Source organism: Crinia signifera, chromosome 4, assembly GCF_055691185.1.
Source record: "Crinia signifera chromosome 4, ASM5569118v1, whole genome shotgun sequence".
Classification (NCBI taxonomy): Eukaryota; Metazoa; Chordata; class Amphibia; order Anura; family Myobatrachidae; genus Crinia; species Crinia signifera.
The window spans coordinates 40407608-40434454 of NC_139220.1; the positions used below are offsets into that span (position 1 = coordinate 40407608).

Consider the following 26847-nt stretch of genomic DNA (forward strand, 5'->3'; position numbering starts at 1 on the left):
CTGCAGCGCTGTTGAGTAGTGCAGCTGCCTGTGTGCTATTTTATACAGTGCTAGTCTGCAGCAGAGTTAAATGGGGCAGTAAAGATAGAGGTTATTGCCAGTATGTATTTTCCACTGATGATCCCAATGTATACTGCATAGATAGTGGTTACAGTTATCATGCTCAGGAGCAATGTTCTGCAGACAAAGTACTGTTCTGCAGCAGAGTTAAATGGGGCAGTAGAGATATATGTTTAATGTCAGTAAGCTTTTTCCACTAATATTCCCAATTTATACTGCAAAGAGTAGACATGTCCAAACTATGGCCCTGCAGCTGTTGTGAAACTACAAGTCCCATCATGCCTTGCCACAGTTTTGCTATTAGGGAATGCTACGTCTCTTTGATACTTTCAACACTCTACTTCGCCCTGCACCACCCCTCCTCCCTTCATCCCTCACTGCCACTGACTTTGCCTCCTTCTTCCTCTCTAAAATTGAGGTAATCCGACATGATATCTCCTTCCATACCCCCTCTGCTGCCCACCCACCCCAATCATCCTCCCCTACCAACTACCCCACTCTGTCATCCTTCTGCCCTACTACAGCTGAGGAAGTCCGCTCCCTCATCTCATCCTCTCCCCCCTCTACCTGTCCCTTGGACCCTCTCCCCTCCCGTCTCCTCAGTTCCCTCTCCCCCACTGGCTGCTCCCACCTTGCTCACCTCTTTAACCTATCACTTTCTTCTGGCATCTTTCCCTCACCCTTCAAACATGCTCTGGTCTCGCCTATTCTTAAAAAACCTAACCTGGACCCATTATCTCCCACAAGCTACCGCCCTATCTCTCTTCTCCCATTTGCCTCTAAAATACTAGAACGTCTGGTTTACAGGCGTCTCACCAGCTACCTGTCTGACCACTCCATCCTAGATCCCCTTCAATCTGGCTTTCGCCCACTTCACTCCACTGAGACTGCCCTAGTGAAAGTCACCAATGACCTGCTGTCAGCCAAATCCAAGGGTCACTTCTCCCTGCTTATCCTTTTGGACCTATCTGCTGCCTTTGACACTGTGGATCACCCTCTCCTCCTCCACACACTCCAAAACATTGGCCTCTCTGGCACTGTCCTTGAATGGTTTACCTCTTACCTCACCAACCGTTCCTTCTCAGTCTCTGCTTCTGGCTCTACCTCACCACCTTCTATCCTTCCTGTCGGGGTCCCTCAGGGTTCCGTCCTTGGCCCCCTTCTGTTCTCTCTGTACACCTCCTCTCTGGGTGCACTCATTAACTCCTTTGGCTTCCAATATCACCTCTATGCAGATGACACCCAAATCTACCTCTCCTCTCTCCTGATCTGTCCCCCACTGTTTTCTCTCAAGTTTCCAACTGCCTCGCTGCCATCTCTACCTGGATGTCTGAGCGATTTCTGAAGCTGAATATGGACAAAACCGAACTTATTATCTTTCCCCCACCCAGAGCTATGCCCCCTACTAATATCTCTATCACTGTTAACAACACCATCATCTCCCCTGTTCCCCAACTCCGCTGCCTGGGTGTCACTCTTGACTCCTCCCTCTCCTTTGCACCCCACATCCAAGCCCTGGCCCATTCTTGCCGGTTCCAGTTACGCAACATTGCTCGCATCAGGCCCTTTCTCTCACAGAGTGCAACTAAGCTGATCATCCACTCATTAGTCATCTCACGGCTCGACTACTGCAATGTTCTCCTCACCGGCCTCGCTCGATCCCAACTGGCTCCTCTCCAATCTGTCCTCAATGCTGCAGCCAGGCTTATCTTCCTCTCCCGCCGCTCTAATTCTGCCACTCCCCTTCAACAAAATCTGCACTGGCTCCCATTCCCCTACAGAATCCTCTTCAAACACCTCACACTCACATACAGGGCCATCTCTAATTCCATTGCTCCATATATCTCTAACCTCATCTCCATTCATACACCCTCCCGCCCTCTACGGTCAGCTGACGACTGTCGTCTCTCCTCCACCCTGATCACTGCTTCCCATGCTAGAGTACAGGACTTTGCCTGTGCTGCACCCCTTCAGTGGAACGCACTCCCTCGCTCCATTAGACTCTCCCCGACCTTGCAAAGCTTCAAACGGGCACTGAAAACTCACCTATTCATCAAAGCGTCCCCTTCCACTGCATAAACCAGCTGGTTCTCCGACCCCTTGCCTGTTTACATCCTGCTATCTAACCACCACCCCCTCGCTTGCACCTCTTGTAATCTGTCTGTCTCCCCTTCCTACTAGATTGTAAGCTCCTCCGAGTAGGGCCCTCTTCCCTCCTGTTGTCAAAGCCCACTTCTCTTCACATTTCACTCACAGCTCTCCTTTACCACACCAGTTGTGTATGTATGTATGTATGTATGTGTATAATCAAGCTGAAGCCCAGTATCTATACATAAACATACCCCACTCCACCCCATTATTTGAAAAATGTCTCAATATAAAACAAAATTCTCATGATGTAAAAGAATATATAATAAACTTTTTTATAATAAAACACATAGCTTTTTTGGCAGAACATGGAGTGCGCCTTTTTGGCACGGGGCCTCCGGCACAGAAGAGAGAGAGGGGGGCCCAATTATGAGAGGAAATAAAGGTGAGATTGTGTAGTAGCAAAATTACATTTTATTAGAATGGGTCACAATGCTCAAATATATGAATATTGAGATACTGAAACAAAAAACACATTACCTGCACGAGTTTATGCGTGTGAGATAAATGTAATAGCACCAATTAATAATGAATGCAGCGATGTATGCGGATTTACACATCTTACATGGTACCAGCTGTCATATTTTAGTAAAAACATCTAACCTACTGTACATCAAGGGACCCCAGTTCTCTGCAAGTCCCTAGGCTAGCATATACATAACTCCCAACAGTCCCTACTCTAGCATATACATAACTCCCAACTGTCCCTACACTAGCATATACATAACTCCCAACTGTCCCTACACTAGCATATACATAACTCCCAACAGTCCCTACTCTAGCATATACATAACTCCCAACTGTCCCTACACTAGCATATACATAACTCCCAACAGCCCCTACACTTTGACCATGTCGGCATAATGAATGTTAGCATTTTTAATGTGTCTACTGTACCTGTTACAGCTGCACATCAATTCTGTATAGCAATTCTAATATTGAATACTAGTAAGCCCGCTCGAAGCAAATGCTTCGAAAGCTATTTGGCTACCTTGTGATTGCCTCCAACAGATGGCAGTGTTTCGGAGACACAAACGGACACTAGAGAGAGAGATATATATATATATATATATGTCGATGGGTTCTGGCACTCACTAATACAGGTAAACTGCGTCCGTTGCCTTCCGTTAATAAGGAGTGTAGGACCTCCACAGGTAGCAGCAGGGGTACGGCGGCACTCGGACAAAGAAACAGTCAGACACACAGCGTAGATGCCAACGTTTCAAAGAGGTTTACTCTTTTTCATCAGGGCAATGCATACAAAAATAACTCACCGTTTTATGTGTTCCCCATCACCACGTTTCCTGTCTGCGCCGCGCGGCAGCACGCCGGTCACGGCCCACTTTGATGACGTCACCCAGTGCCCGTCACCAGATTAAAACAAACTTTATGCGGCTGTCAGAATATAAACAATATGTATAATCAAGATGCAAGAATACTAAGTTCATAAAGAAACACATAATATCATCCAATAAGGAACAATAACTAAAGCATATTAGCGTTAAAAAAGCATAATTATAAGAGCACTTTGTAGAAAGCACAATTACAACCAGCGCAATCATAAAAAGCAGCTTAAGCCCAGGGTTTCATTTAACCCCTTAGGGCTGAGTGAATCCAACTTAAAGATCCACTCTGCCTCCCTCTGCAGAAGAATCTGGGATCTGTTACCACCTCTAACGAGTGGAGGGATGTGGTCTATTATTTTGTGTTTGAAAGCAGTAGGTGAATGCCCCATTAGTGCATAATGCCTGGCGACAGGCTGTTCACTACTGCCAGTGAGCACAGCTGTACGTAAGGCTTGCCTGTGTTGCGCCATCCGTGTCTTAAATTGGCAGTCGGTTTTGCCGACATAAAATTTACCACACGGGCAAACCAAAACGTAAACCACATATTTAGTGGAACAGGTGAGTCTGTGCTTGATGGAAAAAACTTCATTTTTGTAAGGATGCTTGATACTGTCCCCAGTCCACATATACCCACAAGTAACGCAACCTGTGCATTTTACGCATCCTACCTTGGCTGTGCCAAAGAAAGGAATAGTGCCTTGTTTATCAAAATCGGTAATGTCACTATGGACTAAGAAATCTCGGAGGTTGCGCCCCCGAGAATAACTGGTGACAAGTTTTTTGTCTGACAGACCAGGGAGTTCACTATCTGAAGAGACTATTGGCCAATATGTTTTAATGGCCCCATATGCCAGGCTACTACCGGTGTTAAATCGATTGGCCCAAAAAATTCTGTTGTTGTTATTCTTTTTATCTTTATTTTTAAGGGTTTTAGCCCGAGGAATTTTTAATACTCTATTTTTAGTGGCCAAGAGTGCATTATGGTCATAACCCCTATCTAGGAACTTTTGGATCATGATATCCAACTGTCTATTTAAATCGTGATCATCGCTACAGATCCGACGGACCCGCAACATCTGGGAATATGGTAATCCTTTTGCTACAGATGCTGGATGGAAACTATTTGGGGATAATAACATATTCCTGTCTGTCGGTTTGACAAAGAGTGATGTACTCAAACAACCATCCTTAACAGAAATGCGCACATCCAAGAAATCGATAGAGCTACAAGAATGGTTACATGTGAGCTTGATGGGACTAGCACTGGCATTCTGTCGATTTATCACATCAAGGAGGGCCTCTTCTGTGCCTTTCCACAATAAAATCATATCATCGATATATCGTGAATAATATACGATGTTGTCACTAACCGATGTATCGGTAAAAAAAATGTCCCTTTCAACAGCCATCATGTAGGCGTTCGCATACGATGGGGCCACTGAGGACCCCATCGCACACCCAGAGACTTGAAGAAAAAATCGATTATCAAAAAAGAAATAGTTTTTGGTTAAAACCATTTCTAAAAGGTCACAGAAGAAGCTCACCTCAGGTCCAGAGTACAATGAATCACTGGAAATTAACTGGCGTGTGGCAGCTATCCCTTCTACATGGGGGATACTTGTATATAGTGCATTAACATCAATGCTGCAAAGTATACAATTAGATGGAATCATGGGTAAAGAATTCAATGAGGTGAGTAATGCAGTAGTATCTTTCAATGAAAAGGCAGAGCCTTGAACAACCGGCTGTAAATACACGTCCAAATATGCAGACACGGTCTGGAACAGTGACCCCCTGGCAGAAATAATAGGTCTACCAGGGGGGTGCTCCAGCCGCTTGTGCACCTTCGGAAGCGTATATAACAGTGGTTTGCGTGGGAAGTCACATGTCAATAAAGCTTTCACTTTTTTGTTAATCACCCCAGAATCAACAGCTGCTGACAAATATGTATCCAACTCTCTTTTAAAAACGGGAGTTGGATCGGCGGACAAAGATTTATAAGTTGTAGAATCAGCGAGTTGACGCTGTATCTCCAACTTATAATCGGATAAATCTTGTATAACAATCGAGCCGCCTTTGTCTGCGGCTCGAATAACTATGTCACGCCTATTGCTGAGGGATTTTAAAGCAGAAAATTCATCCTTGTTCAAATTAGGATGTCGTGAGACAATGACCTCATCCAACGGATCAATGGAAGATTCCACCATGCGTACAAAGGTTTTAATTGAATTATTAAGTGAGGGAGGATCAAACTTAGACTTAGGGGCCAATTTGGACAGTTCTACAGGCAGACGTTCCACTGATGGAGTAGTGTCCCGAGATCCATAATATTCCTGGAGTTTTAATTGCCTGTTCAATTTGAACGTCTCTGTTTTCCAAAGGAAAGGATCAAATCTCGTAGTAGGGACAAATGTCAATCCTCGCTGTAGAACATCTTTCTCGATCTGGGTCAAAGGTGTAGAGGACAGGTTGAAGATCACTTCTTGTTCACAGGGGGTTTGCGAGCCCTGGATGCGTTTCCACTGTCCTCCCCTCCGACAGGGTCCCCGTCTCCGGCCACTTGTGCTCGGGTACGTACCGCTAAAGGGATCACTCTCTTTTTATTTGAGGCACCCCTGCGGCGTTGATCCATCTCGCTGGCAGAGTCAGCAGATTCTACAGAGGATCCAGAATGCGGTCCTCTTCTGGCTCTGCGTCGATTCCTAAAACGATTGGAATTCCCATGACTCGCATTACCAGTTAACCATCCATAAACGTTCTGTGACTCATAGTCATTTTTTACTTTACTGAATTTCTCTCTTTTGTATTTGAGTAAGTCCCGTTTATAGATATCAAGTTGGGCCTGTAATTTCTCAAGCCATTTTTCAGAGGGATCGCTAGCCAAAGTGTTCTTATGTGTGCCCTCAAAGCTCACAATCTTCTCCTTAGTGGCGTTAAGCTCTCTCGTGGATTCTTCCACCACCAGCAGGAGCAAGTTAAACGAGCATTTATTTAAAATGGCACACCATTTCCTGCAGAATTGAACATTGTGCCTCCCGATTGTAGGGATGTTGGCAATGCGGAACCCTCTCGGGATTTTCTTCTCAGTAAAGTATTCCGACAGTGTAGCGGCGTGGTAGTAAAAATCAAGTTCACGTTTCCTGAGCTTAATCAGCTCATGATACAGATCCGCTGCAGAAGTGTTTTCTGGGGCTGAGAACACTTTGTCTTTAAATATAATTTTGTCTGCGTCCAAATCAGAATAAGAGTGCGAATCAGCTGCATCCAGCGTCACTCTCTCAAACGTGTTGTCCATTGTGTAGACAGAGAGTGTGTCGACAGCCACAAACCAGGGAATGAATCCCAGGGAAACGAGAACACAGTCCCCGTTCCTCCTGCTGGTGGTGGAAGAATCCACGAGAGAGCTTAACGCCACTAAGGAGAAGATTGTGAGCTTTGAGGGCACACATAAGAACACTTTGGCTAGCGATCCCTCTGAAAAATGGCTTGAGAAATTACAGGCCCAACTTGATATCTATAAACGGGACTTACTCAAATACAAAAGAGAGAAATTCAGTAAAGTAAAAAATGACTATGAGTCACAGAACGTTTATGGATGGTTAACTGGTAATGCGAGTCATGGGAATTCCAATCGTTTTAGGAATCGACGCAGAGCCAGAAGAGGACCGCATTCTGGATCCTCTGTAGAATCTGCTGACTCTGCCAGCGAGATGGATCAACGCCGCAGGGGTGCCTCAAATAAAAAGAGAGTGATCCCTTTAGCGGTACGTACCCGAGCACAAGTGGCCGGAGACGGGGACCCTGTCGGAGGGGAGGACAGTGGAAACGCATCCAGGGCTCGCAAACCCCCTGTGAACAAGAAGTGATCTTCAACCTGTCCTCTACACCTTTGACCCAGATCGAGAAAGATGTTCTACAGCGAGGATTGACATTTGTCCCTACTACGAGATTTGATCCTTTCCTTTGGAAAACAGAGACGTTCAAATTGAACAGGCAATTAAAACTCCAGGAATATTATGGATCTCGGGACACTACTCCATCAGTGGAACGTCTGCCTGTAGAACTGTCCAAATTGGCCCCTAAGTCTAAGTTTGATCCTCCCTCACTTAATAATTCAATTAAAACCTTTGTACGCATGGTGGAATCTTCCATTGATCCGTTGGATGAGGTCATTGTCTCACGACATCCTAATTTGAACAAGGATGAATTTTCTGCTTTAAAATCCCTCAGCAATAGGCGTGACATAGTTATTCGAGCCGCAGACAAAGGCGGCTCGATTGTTATACAAGATTTATCCGATTATAAGTTGGAGATACAGCGTCAACTCGCTGATTCTACAACTTATAAATCTTTGTCCGCCGATCCAACTCCCGTTTTTAAAAGAGAGTTGGATACATATTTGTCAGCAGCTGTTGATTCTGGGGTGATTAACAAAAAAGTGAAAGCTTTATTGACATGTGACTTCCCACGCAAACCACTGTTATATACGCTTCCGAAGGTGCACAAGCGGCTGGAGCACCCCCCTGGTAGACCTATTATTTCTGCCAGGGGGTCACTGTTCCAGACCGTGTCTGCATATTTGGACGTGTATTTACAGCCGGTTGTTCAAGGCTCTGCCTTTTCATTGAAAGATACTACTGCATTACTCACCTCATTGAATTCTTTACCCATGATTCCATCTAATTGTATACTTTGCAGCATTGATGTTAATGCACTATATACAAGTATCCCCCATGTAGAAGGGATAGCTGCCACACGCCAGTTAATTTCCAGTGATTCATTGTACTCTGGACCTGAGGTGAGCTTCTTCTGTGACCTTTTAGAAATGGTTTTAACCAAAAACTATTTCTTTTTTGATAATCGATTTTTTTCTTCAAGTCTCTGGGTGTGCGATGGGGTCCTCAGTGGCCCCATCGTATGCGAACGCCTACATGATGGCTGTTGAAAGGGACATTTTTTTTACCGATACATCGGTTAGTGACAACATCGTATATTATTCACGATATATCGATGATATGATTTTATTGTGGAAAGGCACAGAAGAGGCCCTCCTTGATGTGATAAATCGACAGAATGCCAGTGCTAGTCCCATCAAGCTCACATGTAACCATTCTTGTAGCTCTATCGATTTCTTGGATGTGCGCATTTCTGTTAAGGATGGTTGTTTGAGTACATCACTCTTTGTCAAACCGACAGACAGGAATATGTTATTATCCCCAAATAGTTTCCATCCAGCATCTGTAGCAAAAGGATTACCATATTCCCAGATGTTGCGGGTCCGTCGGATCTGTAGCGATGATCACGATTTAAATAGACAGTTGGATATCATGATCCAAAAGTTCCTAGATAGGGGTTATGACCATAATGCACTCTTGGCCACTAAAAATAGAGTATTAAAAATTCCTCGGGCTAAAACCCTTAAAAATAAAGATAAAAAGAATAACAACAACAGAATTTTTTGGGCCAATCGATTTAACACCGGTAGTAGCCTGGCATATGGGGCCATTAAAACATATTGGCCAATAGTCTCTTCAGATAGTGAACTCCCTGGTCTGTCAGACAAAAAACTTGTCACCAGTTATTCTCGGGGGCGCAACCTCCGAGATTTCTTAGTCCATAGTGACATTACCGATTTTGATAAACAAGGCACTATTCCTTTCTTTGGCACAGCCAAGGTAGGATGCGTAAAATGCACAGGTTGCGTTACTTGTGGGTATATGTGGACTGGGGACAGTATCAAGCATCCTTACAAAAATGAAGTTCGTAGAAAGCATTGATTGCACCCCATTATATTACAAAACTTCCCAGACCGGGGCTTTCTGCTCCACTGGCACAGACCGAGATTTGATGGGCAATTTGAATAACTTTATGAAGATCTTTACAGTGCACAATATGTTATATCTTCTTTTACGTCTTATTTTTTTGGCAGGTATCGGACCAGTTCTAGGGCTTATCCTCGTACCACTAATTGGATCTGCTAGTGACAATTGCCAAAGCAACTATGGCCGGAGACGCCCGTTCATCTGGCTGCTATCTCTTGGTGTCCTCGTTTCACTCTTCATCATTCCACACGCAGACTCCTTGGCTTCCTACTTCTCATACGGTGGGAACCGCGTTCATATTTTTTTCCTCATTTTCGGGGTGGGACTGTTAGACTGTTGCGTACAGGTCTGTTTTACCCCGCTGGAGGCCCTGTTGTCTGACCTCTACCATGACGACGAAGGCTGTAGCCAGGCCTTCGCCATGTTCTCATTCATGATCAGCATCGGGGGTTGTATCGGATATCTACTGACCTCCGTCAACTGGAATTACACGTACGTGTCCTTTTACCTCGGTGGTCAAGACGACTGCCTATTTATAATGCTAACTCTCATATTTGTAATAAGTGTCCTTGTTACTATGAAGACAGTGGAAGAACATTGCAACCACGGGCAACAACCGATCGTGGACCTCAAACCTTCAGTGACGTCCAAGTCCTTCACCAGGGGATGTTGTATACCAAAATTAAAACTCCGCTCTTGGAAATGCAACCCAGTGTTCTGCCTACTGAGCCTCTGCTGGTCCATCACGCCCAGAATATATCACAGTTACTGCCGCATCCCGGCTGTCATGAGACAGCTGTGTGCCGCCCAGTTGTGCAGCTGGATGGCCGTTATGTCTTTCATGCTGTTCTATACAGATTTTGTTGGAGAAGGATTGTACAAAGGGATTCCGAGCGCAGCTCCTGGGACCGAATCGAGGATCCGCTACGATGAAGGTAATGCACAATGACACAATATTACCACTGACCTATCTAGTGCAATTCCATGTACAGTACAAGATAAAATGTCCTGCTACAGCTCTGCTCCAATGTACTCTGCAGAACATAGGGGCAGTACGGACGGTGTAATGGTTAGCATTACCGCCTCGCATCACTGAGGTCTTGGGTTCGATTCCCACCATGGCCCTAACTGTTGGTTTACTCCGGGTACTCCGGTTTCCTCCCACAATTCAAAAATATACTGGTAGGTTAATTGGCTCCCAACAAAATCGACCGTAGAATGTCTGTTTGTGTGTGCACTTGTGGTAGGGAATAAGCTCCACTTACAAAGCACTGTAAAACGCTGCGGAATATGTGTGCGCTATAGAATGAAACTGTTAATAATATTCCGAAACCCCCTGTCAAAATCTTACAGCTAATGTGACAAGACTTGGATAAAAGTACATAACGTGCCTGTTTATGCTTGTAGTGGCATCGCTGACCATGCCCCAATGTGTGGCTCTGCCAGGCTGTACACAAAGGATTTCTGTTCTAAGGTTCCATCATAGCCCCAGAGTGATGATAGTATCAGCCTTATATTCAGCAAAGCTACGTGACAGATAGCATGGGAGAGTCTAGAACTGTTCCGTTAACCCCTTCAGTGGTTCACCCTGAAATTTTCCGGGGCTAGCTGTACGGATGGCACTGGTCACCCCGGAATATTTCCGGCTATGTACTCTCTGTAATCCCCAGGGATTGCCATTACTGATCTCCCTGCACCTGGGCACCGGCATAAACCATAAGCGTTAAGCCCGTCCCCCGGCTGGGGGGCGGGCTTAACTGTGTAATGGTTTGTTTTGACTCCGGGAGCCGCAAGATATGATAACACTTATATATGTGCTTAGCAAATCCCCCCCCCCCCCTGCACTCCACATTATTGTAAAACACACCCTGGTATGAAGAACACTTCACTTATTTGAATATATTATCCATAAGAACAATATTTAAAACCTTTTAAATGTCCAGTGTGGCATTAACTTTAAATGTCCCGCTATTTGTACCTTTATTTTATATCCAAGAATGACACACTGTTTAGGCTTCACTTGGCCTTATTATTTATTACCAGTTATTTACATAGCGCATAAACAGCGCATTACAAAGAATGTTTGAACATTCACATCAGTCCCTGCCCCAGGGGAGCTGACAATCTCTGTTCCCTACCACATGTACACGCACACACAGACATTCTAACGTTAATTTTGTTGGGAGCCAATTTACAGTATATTTTTGGATTGTGGGAGGAAACCGGAGTACCCAGAGGAAACCCACACAAGCACGGGGAGAATATACAAACTCCGCACAGTTAGGGCTATGGTGGGAATTGAACCCATGACCTCAGCGCTGTGAGGCAGTAATGCTAACCATTACACCGTCCGTACTGCCTTAAAGTATGTTGTTGTATATCCACCCTGCCTTACAAAAAAAAAAAACAAGAACGGTTACTTGTCCTTTAGCCGTTCCTCCTAGTTCACATGTTGGTCTTAAATGACCATTAATTAACCATACGATCCCCTCCCTGTGACATAGATTATCTTTGGCTGCAGTATTTATATGTATGTGCTATAAACAGAACAGCTGTGGACCTGTGACCCACTCCGGTCCTTGCAGTCTATATATAAAAGCCAAATGAGCAGCACTCTGTACCCACTTAATACTGGCACGGATTAGATACCATTACGGGATAAAATGATACTTTATAACTAGTGTTATTTAAAGAAGAGATCCATTCTTCAGTGAGGAGGAGGAGGCCGCATAGTCCCTTCTTGTATCCCGCTCTCTAGGTAGTACCCCACCGCCCCTATTCACTCTGGAGCCGGCACAAGTTCTTGGCACCCACTATACATTGGCCCTTATTCAGATCTGATCTCAGTACAAATTTATTCTCAAGATGGGCAAAACCATGTGCACTGCAGGTGGGGCAGATGTAACATGTGCAGAGAGAGTTAGAGTTGTGTGAGTTATTTTGTTTCTGTGCAGGGTAAATACTGGCTGCATTATTTTTACACTGCATTTTAAATTTCAGTTTCAGCACACCCCACCCAAATCTAATTGTCTCTGCGCATGTTACATCTGCCCCACCTGCAGTGCACATGGTTTTGCCCATTTTGAGAACAAATTTGTACCGCGATCAGTTCTGAATAAGGGCCATTGGCAAGCTAGAGTTACCTGGTGGAGGCTCTGGACCTGTCCGCTCCTTTGCTTTCCGGTCCGATGTAGTGCTCTGGCTACACAGTTTAACCCTTTGAGTGCCAACCTCGCTGTGATAGATGTGCACAATATCCACTGGAAATGCCAGGGCCGCAGTCGAGGAATGTGAATCACTTTAGTTATTGCCGGCAGATGATCTGAAGTCACTTAATGGAAGGTTGTTTATATATTGCGCCTCCCCAAAAATAGTCCTGTGGCATTTTTAGCAGATATTTTGCACAGCAACGTTGGCATTTAAAGAGTTAATGTAGGAGCCCTTGCTCTCTTGTATACAGATAAGTGGGGGAAGTCGCATTTAGGGGGTGATTCAAGTTAATTCGCAGAAGCGCATTTAGTTTGCTTATTGACAAAACAATGCGCACTGCAGGTGGGGCAGATGGAACCTGTGCGGAGAGAGTTAGATTTGGATGGGGTGTGTACTTCAAACTGATATCTATTTTGCAGTGTAAAAATAAAGCAGCCAGTATTTTTTGCACAGAAACACCCAAATGACTCGCCCAAATCGAACTCTCTCTCTCTCTGCACATGTTACATCTGCCCCACCTGCAGTGCACATGGTTTTGTCCATTAGCAAACCAAATGTGCTTTGCGAATTAACCTGAACCAGGCCCTCAAGCTGGCCATACATCAGAAAGATCGATCTTAAGATTGATTGCGCTCATGATTGTGTACAATTTCCCTTGAAATCCCCGGCAGTCCTTGGTGGTTTTTGGACACACAATCTACACACAATCCATCATACAATCAGTCATACAATCCATCTGATGATTGATTGTATGATTTGTGTACACAAGATGTGCACACAATCTGCATACAATCCATCTTACAATCAATTGAGATTGTATGATTGGGTACAATATCTTTCTGATGTATGGCCACCTTAAGTGATATGATTGGATTATACTTCTGACTTTTAGCAAGGCCCGTGCAGGCGGCCCAGTTGGGTTGTGTAGGGGCATGTAGAGCCACTTTCTGGGGGACCCTGGAGACTGGTCAGGAGTCCGGGAGATGGGTACGGATCATTGGGTTGTCCAACCAAATGTCGACATGGCGTAGGTCGACACCGGAATATAAGTCGACATGGATGGAATGTCGACACAAGCATTAGGTCGACAATGGCAAGGTCGACACTGGTTTTTCTTTTTATGCACGAATGTCGGCATGGACACCGTATCGGTGCACCGTGTCCTCTCGCATGGCTCGCTGCTCCCGCCATGCTTCAAGGCTACTATGCTATTCTCTCTCCACCCCCTAGTGGATGGTAGGCCGTGAAATACCGCCTGCAAAAACCCATGTCGACCTAATTCTTGTGTCGACCATCTGTTTCAACCCATTTCAGGTGTCGACCTAAGCTATATCGACCTTTAGCGTTTGACCTATTGCATGTCGACCTTACAACCGCATACCCGGGAGATCTCCAGTACGATTACAGGAAGCAGACAAGAATGGATTTTATACAGAGCCGCGTGGCATTGATCATACTGTAAGGCTTTCGATATGGCACCGTTTGGGTATTTCTGATGTTCCTGCGTTTTTCTAGGCTGTAAGTGATCTGATATTAGTCAAGCATATGTTGAGCTTATATCGGTCTCCGATCTGTAGATATGACATCTCTCTAACTGTATAAGCTGCAGAGGTTTTATTAGCTGATCGTATATGTGTGCGGACATTGTTGGGATAGCTGTGCACTTAATCGGGGAGGAGAATGTGCAGCTGGCTCTGTGTGGTGCAGAAGAAATCTTTCCTACACTTATTTAGAACCATAGGACATGGTAACATCCTGTAATGCTTGGTGCACAATGGAAAGATAGTTATGGTTCCTAAAGAATAGCAAATATATATTGTTTGTTTAAAGGGCAAAGAAAAAATACTAGTCCTATAAAAAGATAAGGGGCCGCTCAGGGCCAAAATTGGGCCCCCAATATACTTGGCGTTAACCTAACTTTCTAGCTATCCCTGTAACTGCAAAGTTATGTAGGATACACACATTTGGCCCCGATCTACCCAATTTTGATACAATCTTGACCGATTGTATGTAAATTGGTATGTTTTTGGCCAAATACTTTCCGATCTGATACGCGTCCCCACTGGTTGAATGCAGGGCCGGCTCTACCATTAGGCAGCTGCCTAGGGCGCTGGAATCTGGGGGGGGGGGGGGCGGGCGGGCGCCATTAAGTCTGCCTATCAAAATATCAATGATTTCTATGAGGATCCTTGTTGTACTTAATGCAGCTGGCTGCTGTGGAAACTCTAACAGTGAAATTTAATAGTATGAGAGAATCAGAAAGTGAGCGATTTGGTAAGAATTCTCCAGTTGTTTTTTTTTTTTTTAAAGTGGCAATCATTTACACTGCAAAACCAGATTGTTTTTGCAGTGTAAATGATTGCCGCTTTAAAAAAAACCCTGGAGATTTCTTACCAAATCTCTCACTTTCTGAATCGCTCATCCTATTACATTTCCCCCTAAGACTTACACTTCATACTTTCCCTTGGGGCATATTCCCCTACTTTGCTGCCCCCTCCTTTGTACTCTGTTGCGGGTGGCAAAGGGGGGCCTACAGGGAAAGCAGGGCATATGCTCACCTTCCCAGAGGGCTGGGAGGACCCTCGCCGTCATTCCAGAATGTTAGGCAAGTAGTATGCCTTAAGGGGTTGGAAAGTGGGTATTGGTGGCAGTATGGGGTGGGCAGTAGGTTGAACTTTTGCCTAGGGTGCTGAGAAGCCTAAAGGCCCCCATACACTAGCCGATATTGGTCAGATTTCGGCCAGATCAGTCGGATCTGGACGAAATCGGACCAAAATCGGCTAGTTTTGATGTCCCCTCAGATCCGATGCGCGGTCCCGTGCGCATCGGATCTGCGTCGGGTGGTCGGACCTGCTGCACGTCCGACCACCCGACTTGGGACCTAGTGGGGCGGCGCGGCGGTGGAGGGAGCAGGGGGGGCTGGGGACGCGGCGGGGGACACAGGCGGCATAGAGCCAGGCAGGGGGAGCCGGGAGCTGTCAGTACTGAATTAAAAAAAAAAAGCCCATACAATGAATGGGCGGCCTGTGATTGGCTGAGCGCTCTCTCAGCCAGTCAGCAATTGGCTGAGAGAGCGCTCAGCCAATCACAGGCTGCCCATTCATTGTATAGGGTTTTTTTTTCCAGCACTGACAGCTCCCGGCTCCCTCTGCCCGGCTCTATGCCGCCTGTGTCCCCCGCAGCGTCCCCAGCCCCCCCTGCTCCCACCAGCAGCCCTGCTCTGTAGCCCCCCCCCCCCCCCCCCCCTGCTCCTCGGGTTATTTACATGTGATAAATCGAGACGATTTATCACATGTAAAAAATGGCACATCAAGTGCCAATCTAATCAAGCTTCCCCAGGGAGCAGCCGGGGAAGCTCAGGGGGAAGTCGGGGGCGACTTGTCCTAAGGACAAGTCGCCCTAGTGTATGGGGGCCTTTACACCGGCCCTGGTTGTTTGATCATTTTACAGATCCTACCTGCAGCAGGTAGGATCTGTAAACAACCATTCAGCTTGGTACAGGTCATGATCAGATTTGATTCAGATCGTAAGTAGATCATGTGCTTTAACAGATTGTGAGATGATTATAGGATCATCTTACAATCTGCTCAGGATCTGAATCGTTCTGGTGTGTACCTAGCATAATCTTGACAATAAGTATAGCGCCACACTTACCAGCACTGGCCATATCCTCGCAGGGAATAGGACTGTCTCTTGTGTAGTCATTGTTATGGCAGCGTCTCCTGTCTAGCAGGGAGAACTGACTATTCTGTATTGCATCACTTGTGTGACCCAGATTGGCCGTTCTTTGCCCCGCAGGAATCCGCATGGGCAGCCTCGGCCTGTTCCTCCAGTGCGCTACGTCCACCTTCTTTTCCATGATCATCAACAAGCTCGCCAGGCAGTTCGGGTCACGGAAGGTCTACCTGTCCAGCATGATCACATTCACCTCTTCCGTCCTGGTTATATGTCTGTCACAGGATATCATCATAGTCACCATCATGTCATCTCTGACCGGCTTCGCCTACGCTACCCTCCAAACGCTTCCATACACGTTAATATGTCTCTATCACAAAGAAAAAGAAGTGAGTATAGAAATGATCCCGCTTGGGGATGAAAATACAAATGGGTCACCTCTGTACTCATCCCACACATGGTCACCAATGGTGCCTTCAAAACATTAACAGGTAAGGGAAATTTAATCGGGTGAGAGAATCAGAAAGTGAGAGATTTGGTAAGAAATCGCCAGTTTTTTTTTTTTAAAGCGGCAATCATTTACACCACAAAATCAGTTTGATTTTGCGGTGTAAATGATTGCCGCTTTAAAAAAACTGGAGATTTCTTACTTAAGGGCCAGATGTACAAAGCTTCAAAAAGTGATAACATGGAGAGTGATAAACCATCAGTCAATCAACTCCTACCTGTCATTTTTCAAACCCAGCCTGTAATATGAGAGTTAGGAGCTGATTGGCTGGCTGTTTATCACTCTCCAAGTTATCACTTTTTGAAGCTTGATACATCTGGCTTGATAAATCTCTCGCTTTCTGATTATCTCACCCTATTACATTTCACCCGTGATTTGTACAGTTGTCATGAATTTTAGGCTACATTAATTTCGGAGTAGCCGCGTATGGGGATGAATTTCTGTTCAATGCAGCCGTTTTCAGCTAGTTTTCCCCCCGATGCAGGTTCGACTTTGTTTAAAGTTGAATCTGCATAAAATAGTCGAGAATAGATGTTTTTTCTTTTGACGAAAACACGTGGATCAGCGAATAATTCGCCAATCCATGCGTTTTCCAACCATTAATCATTTTTTGGCTTTTCTGAATAAACACGGAGGCCAAAACCTGCAATTTGTATTATTTATAAAATCTTTCTTAATTTACTGATAAGAAGTTCAACATGCAAAGAAAAATTTACTAGCCTCGTAAAGTAATAATACGTATTGATGTAAAATCATCTCGCAGTGCGTCTGACTCAGGATATATTATTTTGTTTGTCAACAGGTGTTCATGCCGAGAACAGCAGTGCCCCCACACACAAACAATGGGAATACCCTCACCAAAGAAGCTGTATGCTTTTCACCCAATGTGACGTACAGTCACCAAAACGGTACCTGTAAGCAGCAAGGAGCGGGGCACAACAATGAGGAAAACGTATATATTGGAGAAGAGCCGTACAGCTATGCACAGTCTCAGAACTACTATACAGACAACAATAACCAGACTTCTAACCCCGCGGCAGAGACTTGTACAGACGTTTACGCCAAACGAGGGATCGGCCTTGACTTTGCCACTCTGGACAGCACATTCCTCCTCTCTCAGGTCTTCCCGTCCCTATTCATGGGGATGATAGTACAGTTAATGGAGAATGTCACAGTGTACATCGCTTCTTCTGTCGTTTTTGGGGTATTTGCCATTTATTTTGCAAATCGCATTGTTTTTGACCAAAAAGACTTGAAGGTGTGAAGGACTGAATGTCGATGAGTGAGAGGAGATGTTAAAAACTTTTGTTTACAGTGTTCACGTTTACAGTAACGGAAGTTTTTCTGTCCTTTTCTCGTTGCCCATGGAACTAGTAACTGTATTCTTTTATGTTATTGTTTTTTTATTGTAAGGATTTGTGCAAAGGTTAAAGGGAGCAAGGACGACGTGTGGTAGCAGATATCGACATTGTCGAAACATGCTGTAGAGAATGTCAGATAACCAGATATTGGGCCAAGAGTAATACGGTGTGAGAATCAGTTTTCCCTTTCATTTAAATCGGCAATCAATTAAATGGCAAAATTCACCCTGGTTTTTCAGTGTAATACCCCTTTCACACCAGAAAATGCAGGGACCCACCCAGGAATTCGGCCCAGGGATAATGCCAAGGCATTCCCGGGTTGGCCCCTTTCACACCAGAAAAGTCCCTGCAGAGGCAGAGCTGGGATGGCGGCGGAGGCCGGTGAACAGGACTTACCCTGGGTTGCTGGTCCTCGGTGCAGGTCGTGATCCACACAGACGGCGGGTGCAGATGACGCAGCTCTCCGGCAGCAGTAAGGGCGCCGGAGAGCTGTGTCATCTTCATCCGCCACCTGTCCTGTCATCTGCGCCCGCCGCCTGTGTGGATCCCCGGCCTGACCACCCGCACAGTGGACTGGCAACCCGGGTTAGTACCCCTTTTCACACCGGCCAGGACCCAGGGTTGAACCCAGCAACAACCCTGCTCTATAGCAGAGTTGAAATCCCAGCAAATTTTCCCAGGATTTTGGCCAGGAACCTTACAAACCAGCGCTAGTCGAGGGTTGTTTCTGGGTCCAACCCGGGAAATTAGGCTGTGTGAAAGGGGTATTAATGATTGCTGCTTTAAAAAGTTGAGAAAACTGTTCGCACACCCGATTACGTTTGGCCCATTATGTTGAAACAGGCGGGCGATGTATTTAATCATTTTAGGACCACTAAAAGTAGAAAAATTGAGGAGCAAATTTAACAATGACTGATATTCTTGTTATCACTTGTTAAAATTTATAACCGGTCTTCCAGCCAATCTGCTCCTAAGTGACGTGTGTCAGAAGCTGATTTGCTGGAGAACACACCATTTACCATTCAGAACAAGTGATAACAAGAATATAGCTCATTGTTAAAAGTGCCCCTTAGTCTAAAGGTCCATACACACTGGGCGATTATGCCCAGCGTGTATGGAAAGCAATGACCGCTGTCATCGCTGGGGGGAAAGCCGCTCAGCGCACACACTGAGCGGCTTTCCCCCTGCCCGACGCCATCAACAGGGGGAGGACAGCTTTGCAGAGCTGTGCAAAGCTGTCCTCAAAGCCGCTCATCTGCTGGTAATACCAGCAGGTGAGATGCTTTCCCGGTGATGATGCGGGAGCGCGCAGCAGCGCTCACCGCTGGGCCATTCACACTGGGCGGCTTTGAGCTGAAGCCCGCTCAAAGTTGCTGTTTTGAGCGTCTTTCAGCTCAGTCACCTAGTGTGTATGGGCCTTTAGGCTCAGAAGGGATGTATTTTTTTAATTTTGCTTAGCAGTGGGAGAATTGCCCATAGCAACCAATTACATTTTTGCGATCATTTCTCTAGCATTCTAGAAAATGTTAGAATCTGGTTGGTTGCTGGGGACTTCATTCCCACTTTATAAACTTTATTAAATCTACCCTCAGTGTCACTATGACATCAGTCCACAAATCAGTTCTTAAAACTTTCCAGCTATGATCAAACTACGACTTAAGTGCAACCTCCCCAATTTGGGAAAGGTATTATAAGTGCTACGCTATATAATATAAAACTCGGTCTCATGCATTTGTATTACATGAGTTCTCATGTATTATAGACGTGTCGTTACTATACTAGGGATGAAACCCTGCGAATTTAATCCAAGGGAAAGGAAAAACTGGAAGTTTACATTCACATGTACCTGCATCTAATTTATTTTCTTTCGTAGATTATTTTACAATTAAATATAATGTACTGTATAACGTTTTTATCTTCAGTCTAACTTGTATGGAATATTAACTACTGTTAAAGCTGCTAGCTTTGTATGTTTTATTTTACTATGGAGAACCGTGGGGTTTTTTATTTCGTGGATTTCTTATTGTGGAGATTTTTCATATAACAAGTGGATCATTCATCAGCCAATGTTTTTGTCTGGCTTAATGTTGGTTTATTTCAAACTGCAGCGTTCTACCCAGGGTTTCGGTTTTCACACTGAAATCGTGGGGGCAACCTGGGATAATGACCAGAGTTTCCACCCTATGTTTTTATATACCCTTCTCACACCGAGAAAAGAATTCGAGAGAAACCCAGGTTGTGTGTTCTTGTGAACTGGGTCAACTGTCGTTATGCTCTACTACCCTGGTCATGACCATGGTCTTTTTACGGGTCCATGTCTCAGTGTGAATGGTACATTAAAAAGAGCTTCTTTTAACATAACCTGGGTAGCGTAACCCGAAAATACCCTTTAACACCGCAATGTATAAAACTTAGACCTGGGAAAAACTCAAGACTGGTGCGGTGCCGCCAGTGAAAAACCGGAAGACCCATTTAAACAGTCACACGAACTGGGTTTTTTTGCCTTGGTGTGAAAGAGATATAAGGGCCCTTATTCTGATTGACTCAGTCGGGTGTGAATTTGCACCCTTGCGAGTCACTCTAACCCTGCCTTGCAAATGGTTACGCGGCGCCACCCAATTTCACGACGAATTCGGTGCAAGGCTTGAGGATGGATGTTTTGCTTGAACATCCATTCGCATGCCAGTGGGAACCTCCCCCATCTTTCGATGATCGCCAACCATCGAATGATGTGCAAAGTGCGCACATATGTAAGGGTGGTCCAGACCACTCGTACATATGAGCGTAGAAATTCCGGGAATTGGGTGGGCAGCTGATCTGGTTTTGTCAGCTGTCCGCAACCCCCCCCCACCCCACCCCCCGGCATGTGCCTCACAGATGCATTAGTATGTGTATGCCCTGTGTTTTCATGGTAACGCCCATAAAACACTGGCCGTTCAGATATGCTAATGGCCCAGGCCTGCACCCCACGCCCCTCTCCACCCGCGCCCCGCTTGAAACGTGCACATGCACAGAAATGCTGCTGAGCATACACAAAACATCGGTCCCGGTGCGAATTCGCGCCCAACAGAATCGATCAGAATAAGGGACAAGGAGGATGGTTCCAGTCCAATGCTCCCATTTATTTTCAAGTAGAAAGCGGACACAGTGGGAACGATACTCGCGGCGAATGTCTCAATATAGATTTCTTCAGGTCACGTTTCCTGTGTAAAGTTTGCTACAATCCGTAACCCTGATCCCTGGGCTGCATTCATGTTTCAGTTTCACATTGACAGAACTTTGTATTAGCACATTGACTGCACAGTTACCGATGCTGCATCGCAGTTTGAATAACACAAGTGGGTTTGTAGAAACGCAGCAGAATTTATATCCCAAGTGCCTGATCACAACTGTTTTTTATTATAAGAAAATACAATATTTATTGGGAAAAACAAATGTAAGTACTGAAGTAATTTATAAGGTAGGATGTTTTCTAACTTTTGAACAATTATCATGTATATACTATGTATACAAAATGTCATAAAAATCATTTTAATAAATTATTCCTCTATCACTGTTAATACACATTATTGTTGATTTATGTGTTTCAAGAGAATAAATAACCTTTTTTCAAACATGTTGTGTAAAAAAAAAGATTATATTTCCTATATAAGGTAAACGTTACAGGTCATTCTGATGAATACAAATGTTTGCTTGGGCAATTTTGACACCTATTTTGACAAATTCACTTGGCACTCAAAGGGTTCAGAATTAACAATATACACTTGGTGGTAAATATATAATAGTGTCTTACAAGGAGTTTTATATACTACCCCCACAAGTCATAAGATAATAACAGGTCTAATGGTGTGTACACATGGTACTTTTTGCCTTCCGATGTTGACGATATAGTCAACATCGGATCGGAATCGGATGCAGAACGCAATGGTTTTAACCCTTCCGATCCGATGCGCGTTCACGTATCGCAAGGCAGAAAGTCTTGTCTGCCTTGACTATATAGTGCAGATCTGCACTATATAGTCCAGGGCTGGGCAACTCCAGCCCTCCAGATGTTGATGAACTACACATCCCAGCATGCCTTGCATCAGTTTCAGCATGGCCACATAGCAAAACTAATGCAAAGCATCCTGGGATGTGTAGTTCATTAACATCTGGAGGGCCGGTGTTGCCCAGCCCTGATATAGTCAGACTTGTATGCAAATCGGATGTGCCTTCAGATACTATCCACGATCTGATCGGATCGTGGATAGTATCTGAAGGCACATCTGACGGTGTGTACACACCATTATAGAGGACAAAAAGCTGAAATGATAAAGTATTTCAAAGCAGCTATTGTGACATCATTGCCCCCCATAGCTGGTATAATAGGAGTTAAAGGCCATCCCTCGACTGTTAAAGTGAACAAATGCTTCATAAAGGTCTTTTTTGGTCTTAAATCTTTCTTAACACTTGACGCAGCTATTTTAATTTGATAAATATGGGGTATGGGATGTGATTTGTATAAATGGTCCAAAATAAGATGGGATAAAGGCATGTTTCCTTTGGCGCTCTAACCTTTGGGTATCTCATGTCGGTGAGCATGGTGCGTGAACACACATTGCAAACCTAGCCAATCCCTTGTGTTTATCTACAAGGTAAAGATTAACCATCTGTAGAGTACAATAGCGCAACATAACACAACAAGTAACAGAGAACTAGAACAATGGAAGGGAGCAGAGGAAGGAATGAAGGAAGAGCTTTAAAGAATCCATAGGCTCCAGTTCCCATGGGGTCGAAGGACCTTATTCTGGTTGACACCCCAAGCTGTGAATTTCGCAGCTTTGCGTGTCATCTATGCGCTGCCCGCCCGCATGCCGAAAATTTGACAAAATATTTTGGCTCACCTCTATGGTGTCTTAAATCTGTAGGCTCCCTGTTTGGGAAGAGGGTAGGCAGCTGACATCTGACATCAGCTGCCCGCCCCCTGCACCCGCGTCATCGCCAAATCACCATGGGAATGCTCATGAAATGCTAGGCGTTCCCATGGGTGCAGTCCCTCACTGCCCCCTTACGCACGAACAGGACACCAAATAATCAATTCGCCAAACCCGCTCACACCAATCTGCATACACACTCCCCTGTGTGAAGGGGGGGGGGGGGGTGTATGGACTACAATAAGGTCCTAAGTGTAGAATTTTGTATGTGCTGACTGCACCCTGAAGCCTCATATATACGTTTAGTCGATTTCTATAAATTCCAACCACCATGATAAAATGATGCCCTTTTAAACTCTTGTAGTATCCAGCCTGGCAGTCCTTTAGGATTGGATGGGAGAAGGGTATCCAAGGCCAGGACTGTCCTGTTCAGGTGCTTTAACATCGCATGACCCCCTGAATGTGGTACTTGCCACAAATGTTTGAAGACTCCGACCATATCGGTTAAGTGCATGTGCCCTCCACTGTTTCTCAGTAGACATCGCCAACGTATTCCTGTTGTTCACTCCCCATCAGAATGCACCCACCCAGGCGAAGCAAAAGAGCGTGATTTGGCTTAAGGCCTTGAAATACGATAATCACTTACTGCAAATTACGCATTAATGCAATAATGCGATATCCACCGTGTTTACTCGACGCACCAATGTTAAATGTACTGTACTACACTTCTCTCTAGAAAACCACAGATTTAGTTTTTTGTAATCGTGACTTTTTGTGGTGAGTTATTTATGGACTATAGGATATATGGTGCCTGCATTCAGAGCAGCAATATAAATAACCGCTATGGAATGTGTACATATTATCACTGCCCGTGGCTATTATTAGGTAGGTAAACAAATCAGGGCAATTAAAGTCCTAGCATTTGGTAACTAATTTTAAAGCGATTCTGGCATAAAATAAGGGTATTCCCTTCTGTGAGAAGCTTTCCTCCGGACGGCCAAGGCAAGCGATAAGCCTGTAATATAAAGTGGCGGCAGTTCTGCTGCTGTGTGTAACCAAAGTCCTTTTCTCTTGGCTGAGGTGAATATGAAGCATATAAAAAGTTTTCTGCTCAGAATTCCTTTTACACAGTATTTTTTTTTTCTTCTGTTCGACATTCGGGCGATTTTTCTGCCATTGGAAGCTCCTGGTTTCCACAGTATATACTAAGCAGTTTTATTATTATTTTTATTTTTATTTAGAAGTTACCAATTTTGTTCCATACCACATTGAATTTGCATACAATATGTCCATCCACAAGGAGGATGAGGTAATCATGGCAAATGCAACATATATAAATATTCTTCCTCAGAGCTTTGAGGCGGTATGGATATGACGGCCCCCTGGCGTGAAGCGCCGACTGCTGAACCAGCAGTGGCCAGGGAGCTGGTGGAAACCAATTTGATCTGTCAGGGGGGTTTCTGGGTATTCAGACCCCCTCTTCCTGCATCCACTCTCGTGCTGTTGTGCAACTACACACCCCAGCATGCCTTGCCACAGTTTTAGTATTCATTATAGCAAAACTGGCAAGGCATGCTGGGACTTGTAGTTTCACAACAGTTGGAGAGCCACAGGTGTGCCAGACCTGACTTAGAGGGCAAATTGTCCATAATGAAGATACGGCTAGTAAAAGCATTGCCCTTTTTACATATTGGGCACAAACATGCTTAAAAGTGCTGGATATTACTACTGGTTGCTTTGTCAGTGCCAAATAAAACACTGGGAGTGACAGGGAAAATGCAGGCGTGCCAAAGCCTGATAGGGGAGGGTTTGGGTTGTTGGGAGTGTCTGTTTCATTGCAGCGCCGAGTAAGTTCTGGGCTACGCGGTCCCTACGATCAATTATTCAATGGTGATCCTGTTACAAAGGCTTTTTGGACATAATCGCTCTGGTGCGAACAGATGAGCACCCGTACAGATCCATTCCCCCAGCGAGCACATTCATTTGCAAATTGGAATTTCAATGGAGCGGGGCTACAGCTTAACCAAAGCTGTCCACTGCAAATTTGCGGCCATGCGATCAGGACTGAATCGGGCCATATATCCAAAAATGGCTGTGAGATTGATGATGTAAGGGAGACTCTCCATCCTACCGACAGAGTTGGTCAGTCTACCGCTGTCGCCCACTTCAGGGATCATGTGATTTGCAACATCTAGACTTGACCCCACTCTGTAAATTGCTGCAACATTGAACAATGAGGCTATGACGATAACTGCGCCAAGGCATCCCCACCCATAGACAGGGGGCCTAATTCAGAAATGGTTGCAGTTTTGCAAATTTTAACAAAACTGCAACCCCTGGTGGTAGCCTGCGGGGAGGTGGTGCCCCACACTCCGGGTACTGCCCAGAAACGTGCCTGCAAAAATGTATGGTCACATCACTAAAGTTGCAGCAATTCACTCCACAGTGAGCACTCGCACTTGACTAGCTGCTACCCAGGTGCGCAGTCTAGTTGCGAAGGCAGGTGCAGGCCAGCCATGTTTTAGGGAGCAGCCCGGACATGCCTGCCTTTTCCAGGCTGCTACCAGAAAATGGGGGGACTGAGGATTGAGTTTGAGAACCTGTGTTATAGAAGACACCCATGCTTCTCTGTCCCTGTCTGTTTCTGTATGTTCTCATTATTTCATTGTTACTGGTCATTTTGTTTCTGACGCAATTGGATGTGGAGCAGTATGGTTCAGAATAAAGACAGAGACCGACTCAGCACACACAAAAGCAAAGATCTTAGGGAGGCTGATTTTGTAGAGATGGGAAACTGTAAGGGATTCTTTGGCAGAGTGGAGGAACTTGGAAGGAGAACTTGCAGGAGAAGTGGGAAAATTTAAAAAGTGCAATACTAAAAGCAACAGAACTTTGTGTCAAAAGAGTTAGCAAAAACACAAGGAAAAGGAAGCCGGTGTGGTTTGTGAAAGAAGTAGCAAGTATTGTGAAAGGAAAAAAGTTGGCCTTTAAGAAATATAAGCAGACGCAGAATAATGAGGACAAAGCGGTGTATGTTGTTAGACAGAAGGAGGCTAAGAAGGTAATCAGATGTGCAAAAGCACAGGCTGAGGAGAAAATGGCCCAGTCAGTGGGTAAAGGGGGGAAAACTGTTTTTAGGTACAGTATATACTGTAAGTGAAAGGAGAAAAACAAAAAGTGGAGTAATAAGACTAAAGACAGAGAGTGGAAGTCTTCTTGAGGGGAATACGTAATAGAAGATCATATTAATAATTATTTCTGCTCAGTATTCACTGCTGAAAGAGAGGGGAAGGGGCCACAGTTAAGTTGCAAGTATAGTCAGAAAAATGAGGGAGAAACAAGTACATTTACAGAGGAGAAAGTCCTCCCAGAACTCTCAAAACTGAAAGTGGATAAATCAATGGGGCCAGATGGGATACATCCAATGATACTAAAAGAGGACTGGAAAACAGCAAATGTAGTCCCACTGCACAAAAGTGGAAGCAAGGAAGAGGTAAGCTACTATCGACCAGTGGTGGTTGAATGGATAAGATCTTGGTTGCAGGACAGAAAACAGAGTTGTAGTAAATGGAGTACAGTGGAAGGAGGGAATAATTAAAAGGGCAGTATTCAATGAGAAAAATTCTCCGTGTTTTATGGCGAGTTTGTGCTTTTCTCGCCTTGGATGGAGACTTTTGCTCTCCAAAAGCGAGCAACCCTATTCAATGTGAAATATTCGCCGTCTTTTTAAGTAATTTTCGCTGTCTCTCTCCGTGTAGAAATTCTCCATCTTTTGATGGAGAGCTGGAATGTGAACTTTTAATC

At 44.9% G+C, this 26847-nt stretch overlaps 1 protein-coding gene across 1 annotated transcript in view; it reads left to right on the forward strand.

Moving 5' to 3' along the window:
• LOC146073984 (solute carrier family 45 member 3-like) overlaps positions 1-20971 on the forward strand; it is a 44050-nt gene extending 23079 nt beyond the window's left edge. Inside the window, exons 3-5 of the mRNA XM_083181623.1 lie at positions 9484-10311; positions 16385-16650; positions 17572-20971. Of these exons, the coding sequence (XP_083037749.1) occupies positions 9484-10311; positions 16385-16650; positions 17572-18033 (1556 nt within the window). The 3' untranslated portion in view covers positions 18034-20971. The remainder of the gene's footprint in view (positions 1-9483; positions 10312-16384; positions 16651-17571) is intronic.
• Positions 20972-26847: the final 5876 nt, after the last annotated feature.